General features: G+C 50.5%; 1 protein-coding gene across 2 annotated transcripts in view; it reads right to left on the bottom strand.

Annotated features, from left to right (window-relative positions):
• NFAT5 (nuclear factor of activated T cells 5) overlaps positions 1–12,138 on the bottom strand; it is a 73,197-nt gene extending 61,059 nt beyond the window's left edge. Inside the window, exon 1 of one of the 2 annotated variants that reach the window (XM_075765696.1) lies at positions 11,723–12,138. Coding sequence is in view for 1 of the 2 variants with exons in the window: in XM_075765695.1 (XP_075621810.1) it covers positions 11,723–11,795 (73 nt within the window). In the remaining variant the exon portion in view is untranslated. The remainder of the gene's footprint in view (positions 1–11,722) is intronic. The other variant, XM_075765695.1, reaches the window with a different exon arrangement.
• Positions 12,139–17,548: the final 5,410 nt, after the last annotated feature.

The raw sequence follows: 17,548 nt of genomic DNA on the forward strand, positions 1-17,548 counted from the left end.
TAAGTCCTTCACACCTCCCTCCCTTTACTCATTTTAGTAAGATATTGACATTAAAAGGTATTTTCTGTTGTCATTCCCCAAAACTGAGACATATTTATGCTTCCTACCATCACTTTGGTTTCTAGTTATAAATCAAGTACTATGTTTGATAATAAACATAATTTTTAAAAACAAACACGAAGTAATGTTTAACAAACAATACTCCCCGGCACAGTCAGAAGCAAGCACTGCTGAAAACCTGACATCTGTAACACAACTTCCAATAAACTGATCAGGTACGTGAAAGACGTGTTGTGTGAAAGCGATGGAGCCTGAGACTCTCGTATCTCACCAACTTCTCTCTCCGGCACTGCAAGATCCCAGACTAGGGAGGTGAAACTGCATCAGTTAAAAAACGTTGAAAGCGGGACATTTCATAGTCCCAAGGCACTTCGCAGCACAGCACACAGGTCCCACATCGCCTGCTCAGCTTTCTGCCACGGTTAGCACTAACAGCAGCTACTCTGAACACACTCACGCTGGAAATCAGGGAAAAAAAGAAGAAAGGGAAAAAGAAGATTATAAATAAAATCCTTTTTAGTGAGCCTGAATGATACAGCAGAAGCATGTGTTCTGGAGAGCATTTGTTCCAAGTAAGCTTTCATCAGGCACAAGGCACTGTGCTTCCATCCAGGCTCTATGTCTACGAGCCCTTTGTTGTAACAAGCGGTGCTGCTGACACACACCAAGCCTCCCCTCCGCTGCAGATAGAGATAGATCCAACTAATGAGGCGCAGACTCAACCACGGGCAAACCTGTGCGATAAATACTGCACCGGGAAGGAACTCCTTAAGGAAATAAAGATGCAGGTTGTTTGTAAAAACAGGTTTTGAAACTATTAAGCAAGTCCTCCTCCAAATATGTTCACAGACGACTCTCAGGAGAGAAGTGGGAACTGAAGCCAACCATTTAACGGCAAAACGTGGATAAAAGATTCCTTTCTGCGCAACAGAGCTAAAACCCCACTGGAATCAGAGGGAAAGCAGCAACGAAAGAACCAGTGGTGTAACTGCTCTAGAACCGCCAAGTTATGTAAAACCTAAGGGTGGTCATAACAAATCAAACTAAATATTGATTAGCCCGTATCTTTCCTCTGATAGCAGCAAACTACAGGGAAAGATTTACAAGAACCAGTAAGTTTAGAAGAGTATTTCTATTAGAATATCTTCCAAATTCTGACAATCAGCTACAGACTAACTCCCTAGTTTACAGGCTTCCCTAACTAGATATATACTCTACAAATCTAACAGCTTCTTGAACCATTTATCCTTTTACCACCCAAAACATTTCTCAATTGTTTCCACAATTAAATGGTGTACAGGAAAAAAAAAAAAAAAGAAAAAAATCTGTCTTGTTTTAAATTGCTGCCTGGTCATTGCATTGGGTGTCTCCTGTCTCTGAAGCCATGAAAAATAATAAATAAGCGTGGCCTATCTATCTGTGCTGTACCATTCCTGGCTTTCACACTCCTATCCCTTCCATGCAAATCTCTTCAGTTCTGTATCTACAGTTAAACTGTGCAATACCATGTACGTGCTAAAGCTTGACACTGAGTCATGGAAAGACAATCTAATGGAAGGTAAGTCCACGGAGGGTTAGAGTTCCTGGGGACAACTGGCAAGTGTGCAGATAAAGATCATACCTGGACGGCTGTAGTGTATCTGTCAAAGGCTTTTGGGGATCCCAGCACCCCATGTCTAACACTATCCCACCCCGCTCCCCAGTAAACTGAGCTATTGGAGTCTGCTATGACCAGCTTCTCAAAAGCCATACGCTGTTATACTTCAAGATCTCTTCAGGTCCATTAACTTGTCTTTCCTTACTGGACTCCTAAGGGGGGAAAAAACCTTGTACTTCAAGTTTCTTCAACCGATAACTAATATGCCACTATATAAAGTGCTTGTTTCAAACACCCAGAGTACTGTCCTCTATGTCTAAAAGCTGAATTCAGTAACCATAAAGCCTGTAGACTCCTTGGCTCAGGTGCAGACAGGTAGTAATCTTCCTAAATGAATTCTTTTGCTATTGTAGTGATGTACTGAAATACCTGCACAGCAAGAAGTACTTAAATTTAGTCTAAACAATATAATCCCTTCCTTGTTACCACACCTCCAAAAGCACCTTTTTTACTTAAGTGGCAGCAAACAACTGAATTATGGAAGCTTAAACCGAATCCTTTCAGGCCACAAAATAAGAAACTAAATGATTTCCCCATCTGATGAAAGAGCTATTCCATTCCAGGTGCGGTTCAAGTTTCAAGGCGAGGCAGATGACCCTGGCTAGAACTGAGATGCCCTAAAAGAAAAACAAAGTAAGATTGATTGCCAAGTGAAACCTGCACACAGGCTAAGGACGGGCACCGATCACACTCACAGAAATACACTTAGAGACAAGAGATGATGGAGGTTCTTTCTCTATCACCAACAAAGGCAGAGAAGAGTTTAAAATGGCTGAACGTGCCGTGTGTGCCTGGAGCACAGAACTCCAAGAATGCCCAGAAAGTCACTTTTAAAGAACACGCTCTTGATAAACAAGCGTAACCCCCTTTCTTAAGGGAGCTACGTGGCCCTCACATTGTACTCCAGAAGTACTCACCCTGCTCCTCTCCCACCCCCTGCACAACTGGGACACCTGGTTGTTTTCACAAGTTTAACCTAAATCAGATTCCTGGAGTCTGCAGCATTTACATTATGAGATAGAACCAAGACTATTAGGAACTGTAATTATAAAGTTCCTCAGTAAATCCGCTTTAATAGGAACACATATTCCAAGCCGAGCCACCTTTTTCCCCACCTAAGAAACAAAAACATACCCAAATATTTTAAACCAGGAGACCTCCTCATTCCTAACGTTAAACTGAAGACAGAGTAAACTTTCAATGGAAGACAAGAAATATTTATTCACCAAGTATACAATTGGCCTGTGGAATTTCTTGCTGAACCCAAAAACCAATCAAGAGTCAAAAGAGAAATGAGTAAGATTTTAGATACTCTTGTTATACCCCAAACGTATGTAAGTTAAGACGTAGTTAAGCATCCACATGCATATACACACAGGAACGTCACCGCAAAGGTAGACATAACCAAATTGTGAAACACATGTTGTTAGCGGGACTGCGTTACCCAAACGTGTAGATGTGCAGTGCTGCCTGGCACAAGTTCTGCCACAGCCTGCAGCTCAGGAGCCGCTGCTGCCATCAACACCCACAGTGCTTATCTTCCGAGAGGAGCGGAATGCAATTTTAACAGAGGGAGATCGTCACTTACCGCACACATCTTCCTGCCCCACTTTACAAAGCAGCTTGCGTAGCCACTACCAGCTAATAGTCATTACTAGGTCATGTTCCCCTAACGCAGGAGAAAACAGAAACTGCCATAGTTAACAGAAGCTACTGAACTCCGCAGCTTATTCTTTTCCAATCGCTCTGTAGTGCTGCTATCAAAACTTACAGATTCTTCTGCTGAGTGAATCTGTACCAAAAAAAAAAAAAAATTTAAAAAAAGCAGGCCTCTAAACAATGAGAGACTGAAACAACTGGCTTGTAATGTCAGTTCTAAACAAGAGTGGAACTCCAGCATTTGAAAACTTTTTATTACTGTCTTTAAATCTCTTTCTCTCCTATATATTTCATCTTGTCTGGGTATTAATAGAAACTGCTATCCACCTTCCTCTTGTTTGTCAAGCAGCCAGAACTTCACCGCAACTCAAATCTGCTTTTAGTATCAAAACTTTGCATTACTTTGGCACATTGCATTAGTTTTATAAACTTTGTAAGGTGACTTGAAATTCTTTCTAATTATTTACAAAGCAACTGTAAAACCTTTCCAACTGCTGGAGGGACAAGTAATCAAGGGGAATTGGAGAACAATTGTTCACAGCATTCCCCTTAGTCTGGTACAAATCATAATTTAACTGATGCTGAGCATTTCCATTTCAAACACTGCTAAAGCACCCCACCCTTTGGGAAATAGCAGTTACTTAAGATTTTACTACGTGCCCATTAGAATCCGCTATTTCAGTCAGTTCCTAAAATAATTGCTGTACGTGCCGATGAGAAAGCTAAAACTTGTCTCAATATTCAACCTCATCACTTTACTCTTTACATAAACACAGAGAAGATAACAAACGTGATAAACTGCACAGACGAGAGCACATACCTTACTCCACTTGCACTTTGGCCGCTCCTCAGTCCCTGCTAGGCTTTACCACCGTATCTAAACTTCAAAAGGAGTTCAGGCCACTGCCTTTCTGTAGAACAGCAAGCATTACTGCCCTTCCATTTTCTTCAGCTCAAAAGCAGTACGTTTCCACATAAAGCTGTTAAGTAATCTGCGTATCACTGCAAAAATCAGATCAAGGCTCAAGGCTGACAATCATTTTTAGTCAACAGATCCGAAAAGGTAACTATGCTCTTGAAAACTTATAAATAAAGATCAGGTGCTTTATTAGAAAAAAAAGAAAATCAAAAAATCTTAATCTACAATCTAGGAAACACAATAAAAGTTTTACTTCTTGATTACACTAAACAGCAGTATCCTATAGATTCTACTTATGAGCAGTGATAAAGTTATTTCAAACATACAGATCCTGAACTAATTGAAGCACAAGTACTCGGTGCCTAATATTTTCATATTTTAAAAATTTTCAGATCTCTATTAGAACAAGTGTCAAAACTGCACAAAGAATTTCCAGAACAAAACAAAATATAAGAGATGCCAAGTGGCATAACCTCGCATCAAAGAGGAATGCAATGAGCCAAAAAAAAGAGACACTAAAGTGGGTGGAAAGACAGTACTGGGAAAGAGTATCTTCCTCTAAAGCCTATCTGCAACCCGAAATATGTGCACAACAATTCAAGGCAATTTTCCAACCTCTGGGTCCCTGAGAAGCCTCCAACATTGCTGAATTAAAGGCAACGTAATAAAACATACTCGTTTGACTTGCAAGCGGAAGTAGTCTGAAGCCAACCCATGTGATGGCAGGGAAGCACACATCCACAGCCTCCTCCGGGAACAGCCCCGGCTGACAAAGCACCAGAGCCCATTTCCTTGTGAAACGGCTCACTGCCACGCACTGCTTCGACACTTGCTACGCTCAACCAGTGCCGTTCCTCAGGGTCAGCATCGGACCGGCACTGTTTAACATCCTCATCAGTGACACGGGCAGTGGGATCGAGCACACCCTCAGCGAGCTGCCGACGACACCGAGCCGGCTGGTGGGTCGACACGCTGGAGGGAAGGGATGCCGTCCAGAGGGACCTGGACAGGCTGCAGAGGTGGGACCATGTGAACCGCCTGAAGTTCAACAAGGCCAAGGGCAAGGTCCTGCACGTGGGTCGGGGCCATCCCAAGCACAGCTCCAGGCTGGGCGGAGAATGGATGGAGAGCAGCCCTGAGGAGAAGGACTTGGGGTGCTGGGGGACGAGAAGCTCAACATAAGCCAGCAACCGTATCCTGGGCTGCATCTCCAGCAGCGTGAGCAGCAGGTCGAGGGAGGGGATTCTGCCCCTCTGCTCCGCTCTGGGGAGACCCCCCGGCAGTGCTGCGTCCAGCTCGGGGCTCCCCAGCACAAGGAGGACATGGAGCTGTTGGAGCCAGGCCAGAGGAGGCCATGGAGATGATCCCAGGGCTGGAGCACCTCTGCTCTGGAGACCTCAGGCTGAGAGAGTCGGGGATGTTCAGCCTGGAGAAGAGAAGGCTGCGGGGAGACCTCAGAGCCCCTTCCAGTCCCTGCAGGGGCTCCAGGAAAGCTGGAGAGGGGCTGGTGACAAGGGCAGGGAGGGACAGGCCAAGGGGAATGGCCTGAAGCTGCAGGAGGGCAGATGGGGATGGGATGGGAGGCAGAAATCCTTCCCTGGGAGGGTGCTGAGGCCCTGGCACAGGGTGCCCAGAGAAGCTGTGGCTGCCCCTGGCTCCCTGGCAGTGCTCAAGGCCAGGCTGGATGGGGCTTTGGGCAACCTGGGCCAGTGGAGGGGGTCCCTGCCCATGGCAGGGGTGGCACTGGGTGGGCTGGGAGGTCCCTGCCCACCCAAACCAGGCTGGGGTTCTGTGATTCATGCCGAGATCTCACTAATCAAGTCAAATTCAAGCTCCTCATTGCAATATACAAATCCTTACATGGGGTTGAAATATATTCTCTCCAATTACTGTTTCTTTGAATATCTAAATTAAAATGTGCAACATATGGAGATTCTCTAACAGAAAAAAACCTACAGCTTTCATAGAACTAAATAAAGGAACCAAAATGAGTAAAATTGATGATGAAAAAAATCCAACTAGTCTTAGAACTGAAGAAAAAGCTTACTTAATTCCTCTTAATTTCCCTTACTCCTAGATCCACATCACACACTTGCACTCAGACACAAACAGGCAGCAAAGGAGAACCTGAGGCAGGAACAGAGCCTCTTCCATCCACCCCTGCAGCAGGAGAGGTTCTGCAGTGTCCTGCCTGGCTGCCTGAGCTCCAGAAACGGATTCCCTCACCCATCCCCAAGAAACCAGCCCGGGCTCTCAGCACAAGAGCCCAGGCACAGCAAATGCCACAGAAGGCACAATGCGAGGAGCATTTCTTTCCGTGACAGAGCCAGTTTAGCAGTTCTACCTCATCTGCTACCTCCTTCACCACTTAATCCAAGTCCTCGCTACCGCCTTTCTTTGTCCCAACACCACTACTTGTGCAGCTGCACAGTAAACTAGACCAGGGAGCAGAACAAGGTTAGAAAATCCTATCCAAAGTACAATATACTCATTCTAGATTAGTTTCCTAATCCCATTCATCTTGCAGCCACAAAAAAACAATTGTGCTGGCACAATTCAGAGAACAGCACACGGGTGAGAACAGACGGCAGGGAAAAGGGTCTGTTTAAACAGCACTGTCACTGGAATATTCAAATTACAGGGTGAAAAGCTGTGAATTCAAAATCCTCCCCCCCAGCACCACACGTAATCATCTTGCAGCAACATATTCCATAGTTCTGGTTTAAAAGCCAAAAAACTACTAAGATTCCAAGTAGAAACGGACATTCACAGGGCTGACACAGACTTTAAGGAACTTCGGTAGAATCCATTCCAGTTGACCGAAGCCAGAATATCCCGAGGGCAGCTGGAAGAGCTGCAGCAGGCAGATGTACGCAGCCCATCCCTGACATACCACTCCGCACTGTTTGTCCAGCATGGCACCTTCTATGAGCTACAAAAAGCAGCTAAGTATTATTTCTAGTCCTAAAAACTGCTAATACTAGTTCTAAAGTCCAAAACTAAAAGCAGGCTCTTACAAAAAAAAAAAAACTAGTAAAACATCTGTTCCATCCCTCTTGGATAACTCCATCACTGTCTTAATAGCATTATCCCTTTGATCACAGAAAGAAAGAGAGTTCTGGTAGGGGGGGAAAAAAAAAAAATCACCAAAACCCACGTGTTGTATCAACAATTCTCAGCCAACACAAGTAGATTACTGTCATTTAACATTTCAGCATGGAGGAAAATTGAGTTTGGACTGTATGACATTTTTAGGGCAAAAGAGCTATTTAGGAGACTACTAAGATTTTTCTTGTTGCTTCTAAGTTTAAGAAAGTCTCGGTTTTACAGTTACTCAGCTGTGTAAAGCAAAACCAGGTAGGGGGAATGAAAAGTTCTGATTGTACTTGCTGCAGTGCAAAAATGCAGCTTTATTAGTACACACACATTACTTTAGTTGTTCAAAATGAATGTATTAGCTAAATTAATTGCACATGTAGTCAGTTCAGCTGTAGTACCTGACATTTGATGAACTGCTTTACTCACAGGTTCTCACCTCTGCCTGTTTACAATGAATAGCTAGCTTTGCTATACGTGAATGTTGCAGATGATATTAAACCGTGGAACAACTAGCCTCAAGGTTTTAGGTTTTATGCTCCAGTGATTTTTCTACTACATTACTAATTTGTATGCACATTTGGGTTGGTTTATTTCAAAAAGGACAGTATGTTATGTAAATATGGGAATTAAACCTATTACATTCTAAACATTTTTGGCATTCAAAAACACATACTTTTTAATATCTTTATTATCTTCTTATTAGAAGATACCATCCTTCTGCAATGGTTACAAAGCATTTACTTTTTTTTTTAATATAGTATTGATTATACATAAAAAGGTGGGGTTTAGGCCGTAGCGCAAGTCAGTTCCTCAGGAGCTGTGAGGATGAGCTTCAGCAACATTCAACAGCCTTGGAATCACTACTTCGCATTTCTTTCCAACAGCTAAAACCAGTCCTATTCCAGAGGCCTGCAAGTTCAGAGCAGTTTCACTATCATTTTAAGCCAATATGAGCTGGCACTGCTGCTGAAAGAAATAGTCCCACCCTTCCCCACTGCTAGTTTTCACATGTCCTTTCCTTGAGTCAGCACAAGCCATTCACGAAGACCCACAGCAAACACGACCAGGATACTCACCCAGTTTAAAAAAAAAAAAAAAAAAAAAATCAACATTTCTCTTCTCTTTTTCCTTTTTGGTGTTGGGGGGCAGGGTGAGAAGGAAGAAGGGAAAAGCTGAGTTAATTTTAACACCAGCTCCCTAGGCCTGTTCACTGCATGCCGTAAATGTTGGCATGAGCAGAGCGGTGAGGAAAAGACAAGGGACGAGACTGTTTTAACAGCAGGAACTCAGAACTGCTCATGAAACTGCACCTACGTGAGTAAAAACTGGACGATAAAGTATTTAGATCCTCAAATAAAGATACTCCCTTTGCCAAGCTATGCATAAATTAAAAGAAATAACTCAAATGATCGGATCAAATTTTAAATTAACAACTCTCCCTTTGTCCGTGTTGCCATTTCACCTTAGGTCTGCGTGCTTTCCAAAGTTTTGCTTAACATTTTTAAAGGAATTTGAACAACAAAAACCTTAACTGGAATGGCCACGCAAGCCAAAACTTTAACACGCAGTGCAAAGACAGACAGATGACATAACTCGGTCTGTCCAAGGAACAGGACAAACTATACCATAAAAGAAATTGCACTAGCGTAAGCTACATCCTGATTTGCTGGGTTTTCAAATAGAACTTCACTTTTAAAAGCAGGCAAGTATATTTTAATCAGCACGCTAAGACTCTTCCACTTTAATTTGAATAAACTAAAGTTTGTACCTCAGAAAACCTCAGTTAACTCCCCAGACCACCCCAACCTTACAGCTTCTCTCACTCTCATAATCTCTGTACTTCCAAAACACCACAGCCATCATCATCAACAAACTTACAAGACCGGTATCACTAAACCGCAACCATCCCGGCGCGCACGCAGGAATGCAATTCAGAGGAAAAGTTACTGGCCCCAATTCAATCTGCGAGTTGGATTCCAAACGGCGGAGTAGCTGTATTTCTAAAAGGAGAATGTCTGTGAGAAACTACATGCTCCTAACACACACCCTCATCACAAATGCATATTTGCGGCTTTCTTGCTGTGTTCAGACCTTTCCCTTTATCTCATCAGTTGTATTCATACTCTGATCCAGAGCATTTGTCCACAGGATGTTTATCTGTATCTATCTAGGAAAAAAAAAAAAAAAAAACAACACCAAGCACACTGAAACCTGTTCTGATTGATCAGATACCACTAATATCTTTTCCTAAATCCAGCTAAAAATCATACTGACATACCTCACAGCAAAGAGGATCACTTCATTATTCATCCTGTAAGAGTATATTCATTTGTTCTAAATTTTAATTTAAATTAAAGTGCATTTCAACTTAACATCTCCTTGATCTTTTATTATGACAAAATATGCAAAGCAAACCTCGCTTTAACCTCTTTACAGCCATTCACTGCTTTATACATCTCTATCACATGCCATCTTGTCTGGATCCAGAAGCTCATGATGGCCACTGCTAAGCCTCAAACATCCTTCTCTGGACCTTTTCTAGCTCTGAACCCACATCAATGCCCCCTGGGAAAAAAATACACTCTTGATTAATCAGTTTGAGATCCTTTTCCTACCTGAAAAAGACACTCAGCCATACCATTAAAAACAAAAATTCTGAGAATTCACGGTAAGATTGATGAGTTCACAAGTTCTGCTCAGTGAAGCGTTGAGTCCTCGAAGAAATTTTGCAACTTACATGGAATCTTTTTAAGTGTTTTAAAAATTACTTTAACAGTGCACCCTTTTCAAATTCCCCGTATAATAAATAATAATTTTGATGGGGTTCTATCACCTGCATTTTTTTAATTAGAACTGCCCTGTTTCAAAATACTCTTTCCCTTCTATTGCCCTCACTAGGAGTGAAGCCAGTTGGAATCTGCACCTGTGAGATACCAGGCGAGCTCTAAACCCCTGTAAGTAACATCTTTTTTTAAAAAAATTACAAACTATTATACACTGGTGATAACTTTAAGATCTCTAAACAGAGAGACAATGACTTAGGGCAGTTAGAGAGCTTTAAAGATGTGCTTTGATTCGTTAAAGTCTTTGCATTTCTTTTAGCTTCAGCACTAACGACACACAACTCAGTTAATGAGAATATGACAATTAGCTCCAAAAATTCTGAAGCGTAGTCTTTCCTGTAACAACATTAAACTCTGATTAGCTACCTTCACTTCAGAGTAGTTGAAGACTTCACATTTCTTCTGTCACAGACCCCCAAAATCGCCCCCCCCCCCCCCGTAGCACTGTGGGCAGGTATGTCCAACAAACCACCAGCAGTTACTTCCAAGCTTTTAAATAGGAGAAAACGAGTTAAGCACTTGCGTGGCAGGTAACGCTTCTCCCAACGCACACACCCTCACCGCCGTGCGCTTGTCAAAACCAAAACGCAGCTATTGTGAGAAGAGGCGTTTCAGTTCGTTTACTCGGAGCGTTCCCCGCGTTCCGGCCCGCTCTCCACCTCCCAGGCAGCACCGGTCCCGCTGCCCCCAGGCCCCGGCGAACGGGCTCCGGGGATGGTGTGAACCCCCCCCGGTGCCGCGACCCGCCGCCGCGCCGAACACCAGCGCTCCGCTCCTTTACCCGAACGAGAACGCCCGGGTCCTCCCCGAGGCGGCTGCTTCCACTGAATCCCTTTTCCGAGAAACTTAACGAGCGCCTTTCGGGAAGCCTCGGCCCGCCCGCATTCCCCGCGCCCCGTTACTTCGCGTTCCCAACTCCCGGCCGAAGCGTCCCGACCCCCCGGGCAGCGCCGGGCTCCGCCGGGGCTCGGCCCGCATCCCCGCGGATGCGCCGCCAAACGGCGAGGGAAACGGGGGCGGCGAGCGGGGCCTCGGCCGCGTTCCCGGCCCGGCACCGGCGGGCAGGAGCCTTGTGGCGCGGCCGCACAGCCCCGCTGCCGTGGGGGCCGCCGCCGGGCCCCGAGCGCAGGAACCTGTCGGGACACATTCTTGAGGCCGCCGCGGCCGGGCCAGGAATGCGGCCGGGGGAGCCGGGCTCAGCCCCAGCGCGGACCGCGGGGCCCCTCGCGGCGGGGTGCCGGCGGCCGAGCATCCCGGCCCGGCCCGACCCGGCCCGCAGACCGGCGGCGGGGGGCAGCGGGGGGGCCCGGCGGGGGGGGGGGGGCGGATCGGGGCGGGCGAAGCTCCCCGCCGGCCCCGAGAAGGAAGTGGGGGGGCGGCCGATGCGCGGGCCCGGGCGGCAGGGCCGGCCGTTAGCGACGGTTAACGGCGCGGGCACGGCGACCCCCCCGCGGCCCCGCCTCCCCGGCCCGGTGCCACACTCACCCTTGGAGTAGAGGGACTTGGGGCACTCGAGGTCGAGGTCGGCGCTGAGCAGAGAGATGAAGTCCGAGGGCATCGCAGCTCCGCGGCCCGGCAGGGGCGAGGGGAGCGGCGGGAGGAGGGGGCCGGGCCGGGAGGGGGGCGCTGCTGCCTCCGCCGCCCCGGGGTGGGGAGGGGAGACACCGGCAGGCGAGAGCGCGGCGCTCCGCTCGTCGGGGCCGCGAATCGGGCCGGGTCGGGCCAGGCCGGGGGCTCCGCTCGCCGTCGGGACCGGGCACCGCCACCCGCCGCCGCTGACAGGAACCGGCCGCTGCCAACGGAACGCACCCGACCGCCCCCTCCGTTACCGCTCTGCGCCTGCGCGGGCACCGGGGAGGGGGCGCAGACAAGGAACCCCAGCGCCGCCGGCCCGCGCATGCGCCCCGGCGGGCGGGGAGACGCGGCGAAGGAACAGCCCCCCTCCCGGCCAGGCCCTACGCGCCTGCGCGGTTGGACCCGCGGCCGCGCTCCCCCGGCCGCCGCCGCCAGGGCCGCAGGGCGCATGCGTTAGGGGGCGGGGCGCGGCGGAGGGGGGGGCGCCGCCAGCCGGAAGAGCCGCCGCGGTGGCGGGGGGCGCGGAAGCGTCTAGAACGGGGCGGGGGGGGGGGGGGTGTGTTCGCGGCGCTGAGGCGGCCCGGGGGCGGCACCGGGTGGCCTCCAGCCCCGGGGGGTGCGGGAGAGGCGAGGGGCGGCTGCCGGGAGCTTGGCTGGAGGCCGCTGGGGCGGCCCAAAGGCCCGAGGCGTTTTGCCGCCAGCGCTGTGGGGGCTGTACGGGAGGGCTCCCCGGAGCGAACCGGCCGTGTCTGGCCGGGCCGTCGTGGGACGAGGCGAGGGGCACGTCGGCATCGCGCCTCCGTCCGCTGCGGCCTGCCGGGGCCTGGCCGCCTCCGTGTCCTGCTGCCCAGACGCGGCACAGGGTCAGTGGTCCAAACAAACTGCGGTTTATATTGTCCCAAATAAAGAAGCAAATGTTTCTGAGCAAAATGGAAATGTGGGGAGAGGATCAGCGGTGTGGTTTAATGAAGTGAAACAGCGATGGCGTCCCAACTCAACGCGTACCCCAGATCTGGGTAATCTGGAGAACGTAAGCGCTGAGGGAGGTTGGGAGCCTTTCCCTGACTGACCGAGGGAGGAGGTGAGGAAAGGTCACCCCCACAGTTTTAAAATTACTTTTCCAAGGTGATAAAAATCTGCTTTGGAAATGGGGAAGGGACTGGAGAGCAGGAGGGCTTGCTGTGTGAGTGAATGGAGGTGCCAGGCGAATGCTTAAGCTGTGAAAAATGGAGGAGGAAGGAGCTGTGAACAGCTGACGCATACCTCCGGCTCGGCACAGGGTCCAGTTTCCCCGTGTCACCGAAAGGTTGGCTCCCGTCCCTCCCTCAGCTGGCTCCTGTGCAAGACTGCTCTCGGATCCCGGTGCTGTCCCTCTCCAAAACCACTCGGCATCTTCCAGAAACTCGCCGCACCCCGCCAGCCGGGACAGCGGTGCTCGGGAGGGTTTGGAGATGCCGTGAACGCTGCCTGCCGCCGGCTGCCCGCCGATGGTTGGTGGCCGCGGGCCAGCCTCCTGCCCAGCGTGCCCACCCGGCATCCGACCGCACTCCTGCACTCGCAGCGCCGCAGCGGCGGTGCTTCGAGCGCCGGGATATTTTTCCGCCATGCTGCTCTGTGCTGGCACAAGCGTGGAGCGGGATGGAGTCCGGCTGGGAAACCGATCCCCTGGCAAAATAACCTCATCAAAAAGCAGTGTTAGCTTTAGACAGACTACGTCATTAACAGCACTCACTGGAGCGCCAGTGTGTGAAGTGTGTGGTCCAGGGCAGGCTGTGCAGTGAGGAGGTGAGACTGGCTCAGGGCAGCCCGCCTACCCCCAGCTCAGCTAAGCCCAGCTCAGCCAAGCCCAGCTCAGCCCAGCTCAGCTCGACTGCAGGACCACAGCCCGCCTGAACTGTTAGGCTACCAGCTAGCCTCATGTCTAGATGTGGTGCCCAGGCACGTGGGTTAGTGGTGACTTGGCAGTGCTGGGTTAACGGTTGGACTGGAGGATCTTAAAGGTCTTGTCCAACCTAAACGATTCCATGACTCTAAGAATAAGGACACCAACAAAGCAATTTCCCAAACATAGCAATGCTAAGGCATTGAAATAAGGTAAAATATGAGCTATAAATCCAAGAAAGAAAGAATTTCAAAGCGCGAGTCTAAAGGCATTATTTAGCTGCGCTGCGCAGGGGCCTGGCGCAGCTGTCAGAGCGTGCGGGAGAAACCAGGAGAGCTGAATACTCACAGCACCGCGCAAGTTGGCAGGCTCAGATTAGATAATCGTGGACTCAAAAGGATTAGCTGATAAATTAACTGAACAACTGGCAATTATTTTTATGGTGGGAAGTTTGGGGGGGGGTGAGAAAAAAGCCGTGGAGCACGTGTATTCAGAAGAGCTGAAGGGAAAGATGGAAAGTTCTCCCCTTTGGCAATCACGTACCTGCCCGCCCGGGGAGGGGAGGTGAAGTCATCCCTGCCCAGCGAGGGAGGAACGCCTTTCCCTCGAGAAGAGAGAGCTACCCCTGCGCTGGCACTGCAAAATCCAACCATTTGGGAAGCATCCAGGGGGAAAAAATGTAAGGCTGTGCTATAATCACCTCCTGTCCAAGTAACGAGGGAAACAAAGGCTGTCTGGGAAGGTGCTGCCAACAGATGGTCTGTGGCAGGGGACCCAAAACCAGATCTTAGTCCTGAAAGGGGAGCGACGAGAGACGGAGCACTCGGGGATGGAACAGGTAGCCCCGCTGCTTTTTTGGGGGCAAAGGAATTCATCGCTGGCCGGCAAGACCGGACAGCGCCGAAATCCCAGCCGCTACCGGCACAGCAGCAGCAGCAGCAGCGCGACTGCGAAGGACTCGCGCGGCAGCAGGGACAGGTCACCCCGCGGCCGACGACTGGTTTAATTGCAAATGCAGCAGCAGGTGGCACAGGAACGTTCTCCTCCTGGTCGAGACCCAAGCTAAGGGCCTCTGCCCGGCCGAGGCAAGCTGCGCTCATGGCCGGAGCCAGCTTCTGCTGCCCAGAGGTCCTGCGGGCACCGAGGCGTTATCCTGGGCTTCCCGGGGCGGGCGTGCCCGAGCAGGACGCAGCGCAGTGGGAATGCCACCGGCAGGCATTGCTCCGGAGTGACGGTGCGTCCCCGGGTCTGACCGCACGCCTGAACCCGGGGGAAACGTCTCTGGAATTGGTTAAAATCGCAGGAGCAAACAGCAAACCACGACGGCCTCTTGCAGCCGTTCCCCGCAGAAGCTGGCAGGGCCCAGTGGCTCAGGGAGGGCTTCGGCCGCGAAGACCCTTGAGGAGTCCTGCAAAGGGCAGAGCTGCTGGAGCATGAACGAGGACGCAGGATGAGGGTAAAAGTGGAGAAAAAGGGAATCAGAATCCTCTGTGGAGTGAGGCGGTGACGGCGTGGCTGTCCCATCCCCACCTATGGCTTACCTGACCTGGGGCAAACATCGATGGCCATGTTGTGACAACCGCAGGAAGGGAGAGGGGCCCCGGCGCGCCCGGGCACCCCGAGAGCCAGGCGGTATTGCCGGAGAGGGGGAGGCGATGGGCACAGGCCAAGTTTGGAGAAGGAATAGATAATCAGCTCCTGGGGAGGAGAGGCCAGTCCTGTACGATTAGAGTTTTTAATGACTGGATGCGATTAGTCCAGGGTGCAGCGCAGAGTGGTGCCTGGCAGCGGGACTCGGGGAAATAACCACGCCAAGACAGGTCAACAAAACACGAGTACAAGGTTTATGGGAGTCCAGCGGGAGCCATAAACTCCTCCTGTGGCCCCCAGCACGTGAAGAGCCGCGTGGAGCACGCAGCAGAGGTGCTGCCGGGGAGCTGGGACCGTACCTCCTTATCTTACAGTTTTCGAAATCCAGCGTGAGTTACAAGATATGTTGAAAGGGGCAGAGAAGCAAAAAAGCAGAGGTGCGGGCGGGCGAACGGAAAGACTTCACAGGCCGGAGCACGGGAGGATGTTCAGGACATCATTGCTCGTACCCGACGCTGACACCCCGACCGGGGACACAGAGCTACGCGAAGGCAATAAAAGCTGTCGCGTTAAGCAGAGCTGCTTTACCAGTGAATGCCAGTCGGGACGTTAGCCTCCAGCCTCCCTTGACTCGCCCGAGACCTGGGTGAGGTTTAAGCTGCAAGAGCAACGACAGCGTTTGACCAAATCCTTTTCCTGGGGGAATCTCACCAGCCCCAGCCCTCCACAGCACGCTGCGTCGCTCTGCTGCCCGGGCAGCGAAGGAAACCCGGCTTGTCTTCCCTGCCAGGGGAAGGGGCCAGAGGAGGAGGGATTCATGCCAGCGACCCGAGGGGGTGGGTGAAGGTCAGGAGGTGGCTGGCACAGCCCAGCTCTTTGGTACCGACCCCAAACATCAGCGTGGGACCGAGTCCGCCGGCCCCGTGGTTGGTGCTGGGCTCTGGGTCCGGAGGACGGCTGAAGCTGGAAGCTGGAGGGGCTCATGTGCTGAAGGAGGCTGTAGGTGAAAGACCACTGAGCTGCTTGTGTATTTTTTCTTTACTTTTAGGATTTTTTTGAACCCTTTTTTTGCCCTTCGCTTTGGATAGACATCCAGTTTCAATGCCAGGTCCAGGCAGGTTTTCTGGGGCTTCGTTAGAGGAGCTCTGTCGTTCCTTTTCAAATGTCAGTTTGGCTGATGGGCAAAACCTGCGATGTCCCGAAAGGGCAAACTCTGGCCGGTGCCTGCGGTGGAAACCAGGGATCCCAGCCGTGGCAGTGACACAAACAGTGGAAGCTGAAATAACACGGGAAAGGAAATCTGGGAGCGGGAGGGACGGCGGGTGGGGTGGTACGCAGCTATCGTCGGGTTTTCCGCACGCCGCAGCAGAGGTTTAGAAGAAGATGGGCTCCGCTTGGGATCCTGCCTTGAAGTCCGGGGACGGGGAACTGCCGATCCCCACAGCCTGGGACGGGGTCCCGGGGTGGGATCCCCGTCTGTGTCTGCTCTTTCTCACGCGTTTTTCCCTGGAGCGTGCGCCGGCGGCCACTGCTCGGCAGGCGGAGGGGGAACCTCGTCCGGCTCCGGTCAGGGGTCGGAATGAACCAAGGAGCAGCATGGCGTGGCCGGGGACACGGCCGGACGGCACCTCCATGAGTCCGTTCTCACTTGCACGTCTGTGAAACACGGCAACGCGTTCTGCACGCATCTTGATTTTGCAATTATAATAAATGGAATGAACATAACTAAAATACACAAAAATCCCAACCGATTACCTGCCAGACACTGGAACAGGAGACTGCCATTAAAAGTTATGCGCTCTGTGTAATTAAGGTATTTTCTCTTTTTATAATGAAGTTCCTCTCCCTGCCTGAGCAGTTGGAGAGCAGCAGGTGCGAGGGGGAAGGAGTCTAAACCAGGATCGTGGGGTTAAATTAGCAGGTTCGTGCGTAATATTGCTAACCCCATTTGCAATTTCGAAGCCTATGTAGGTGTTTTATTTTCTAACTGTGTTAGAAAGACTGTCAGAAAATAATTAGGCTCTGTCAACAGTTCCCCTGTTCCCAGATTGCTGCTTCCTGACTCATTAGAGCTGCTGAGGTTGGCAGGAAACTTGTTTTATAGTAATTTCTGTTGGCGGTGTCCCTGGAGGAGAGACAACACCGAGCGTGTGACACCGGCGTTAACTTCGCCCTCGTGATGGAGGCACGGGGCGGGGGGGCCGCCGGGATCGCCGCACGGCGTTACTGCTGCCGTATCTCTGTCCCCGTGCCGGACCGGGACG

The sequence above is a fragment of the Balearica regulorum genome, chromosome 13 (genome assembly GCF_011004875.1).
Source record: "Balearica regulorum gibbericeps isolate bBalReg1 chromosome 13, bBalReg1.pri, whole genome shotgun sequence".
NCBI lineage: Eukaryota > Metazoa > Chordata > Aves > Gruiformes > Gruidae > Balearica > Balearica regulorum.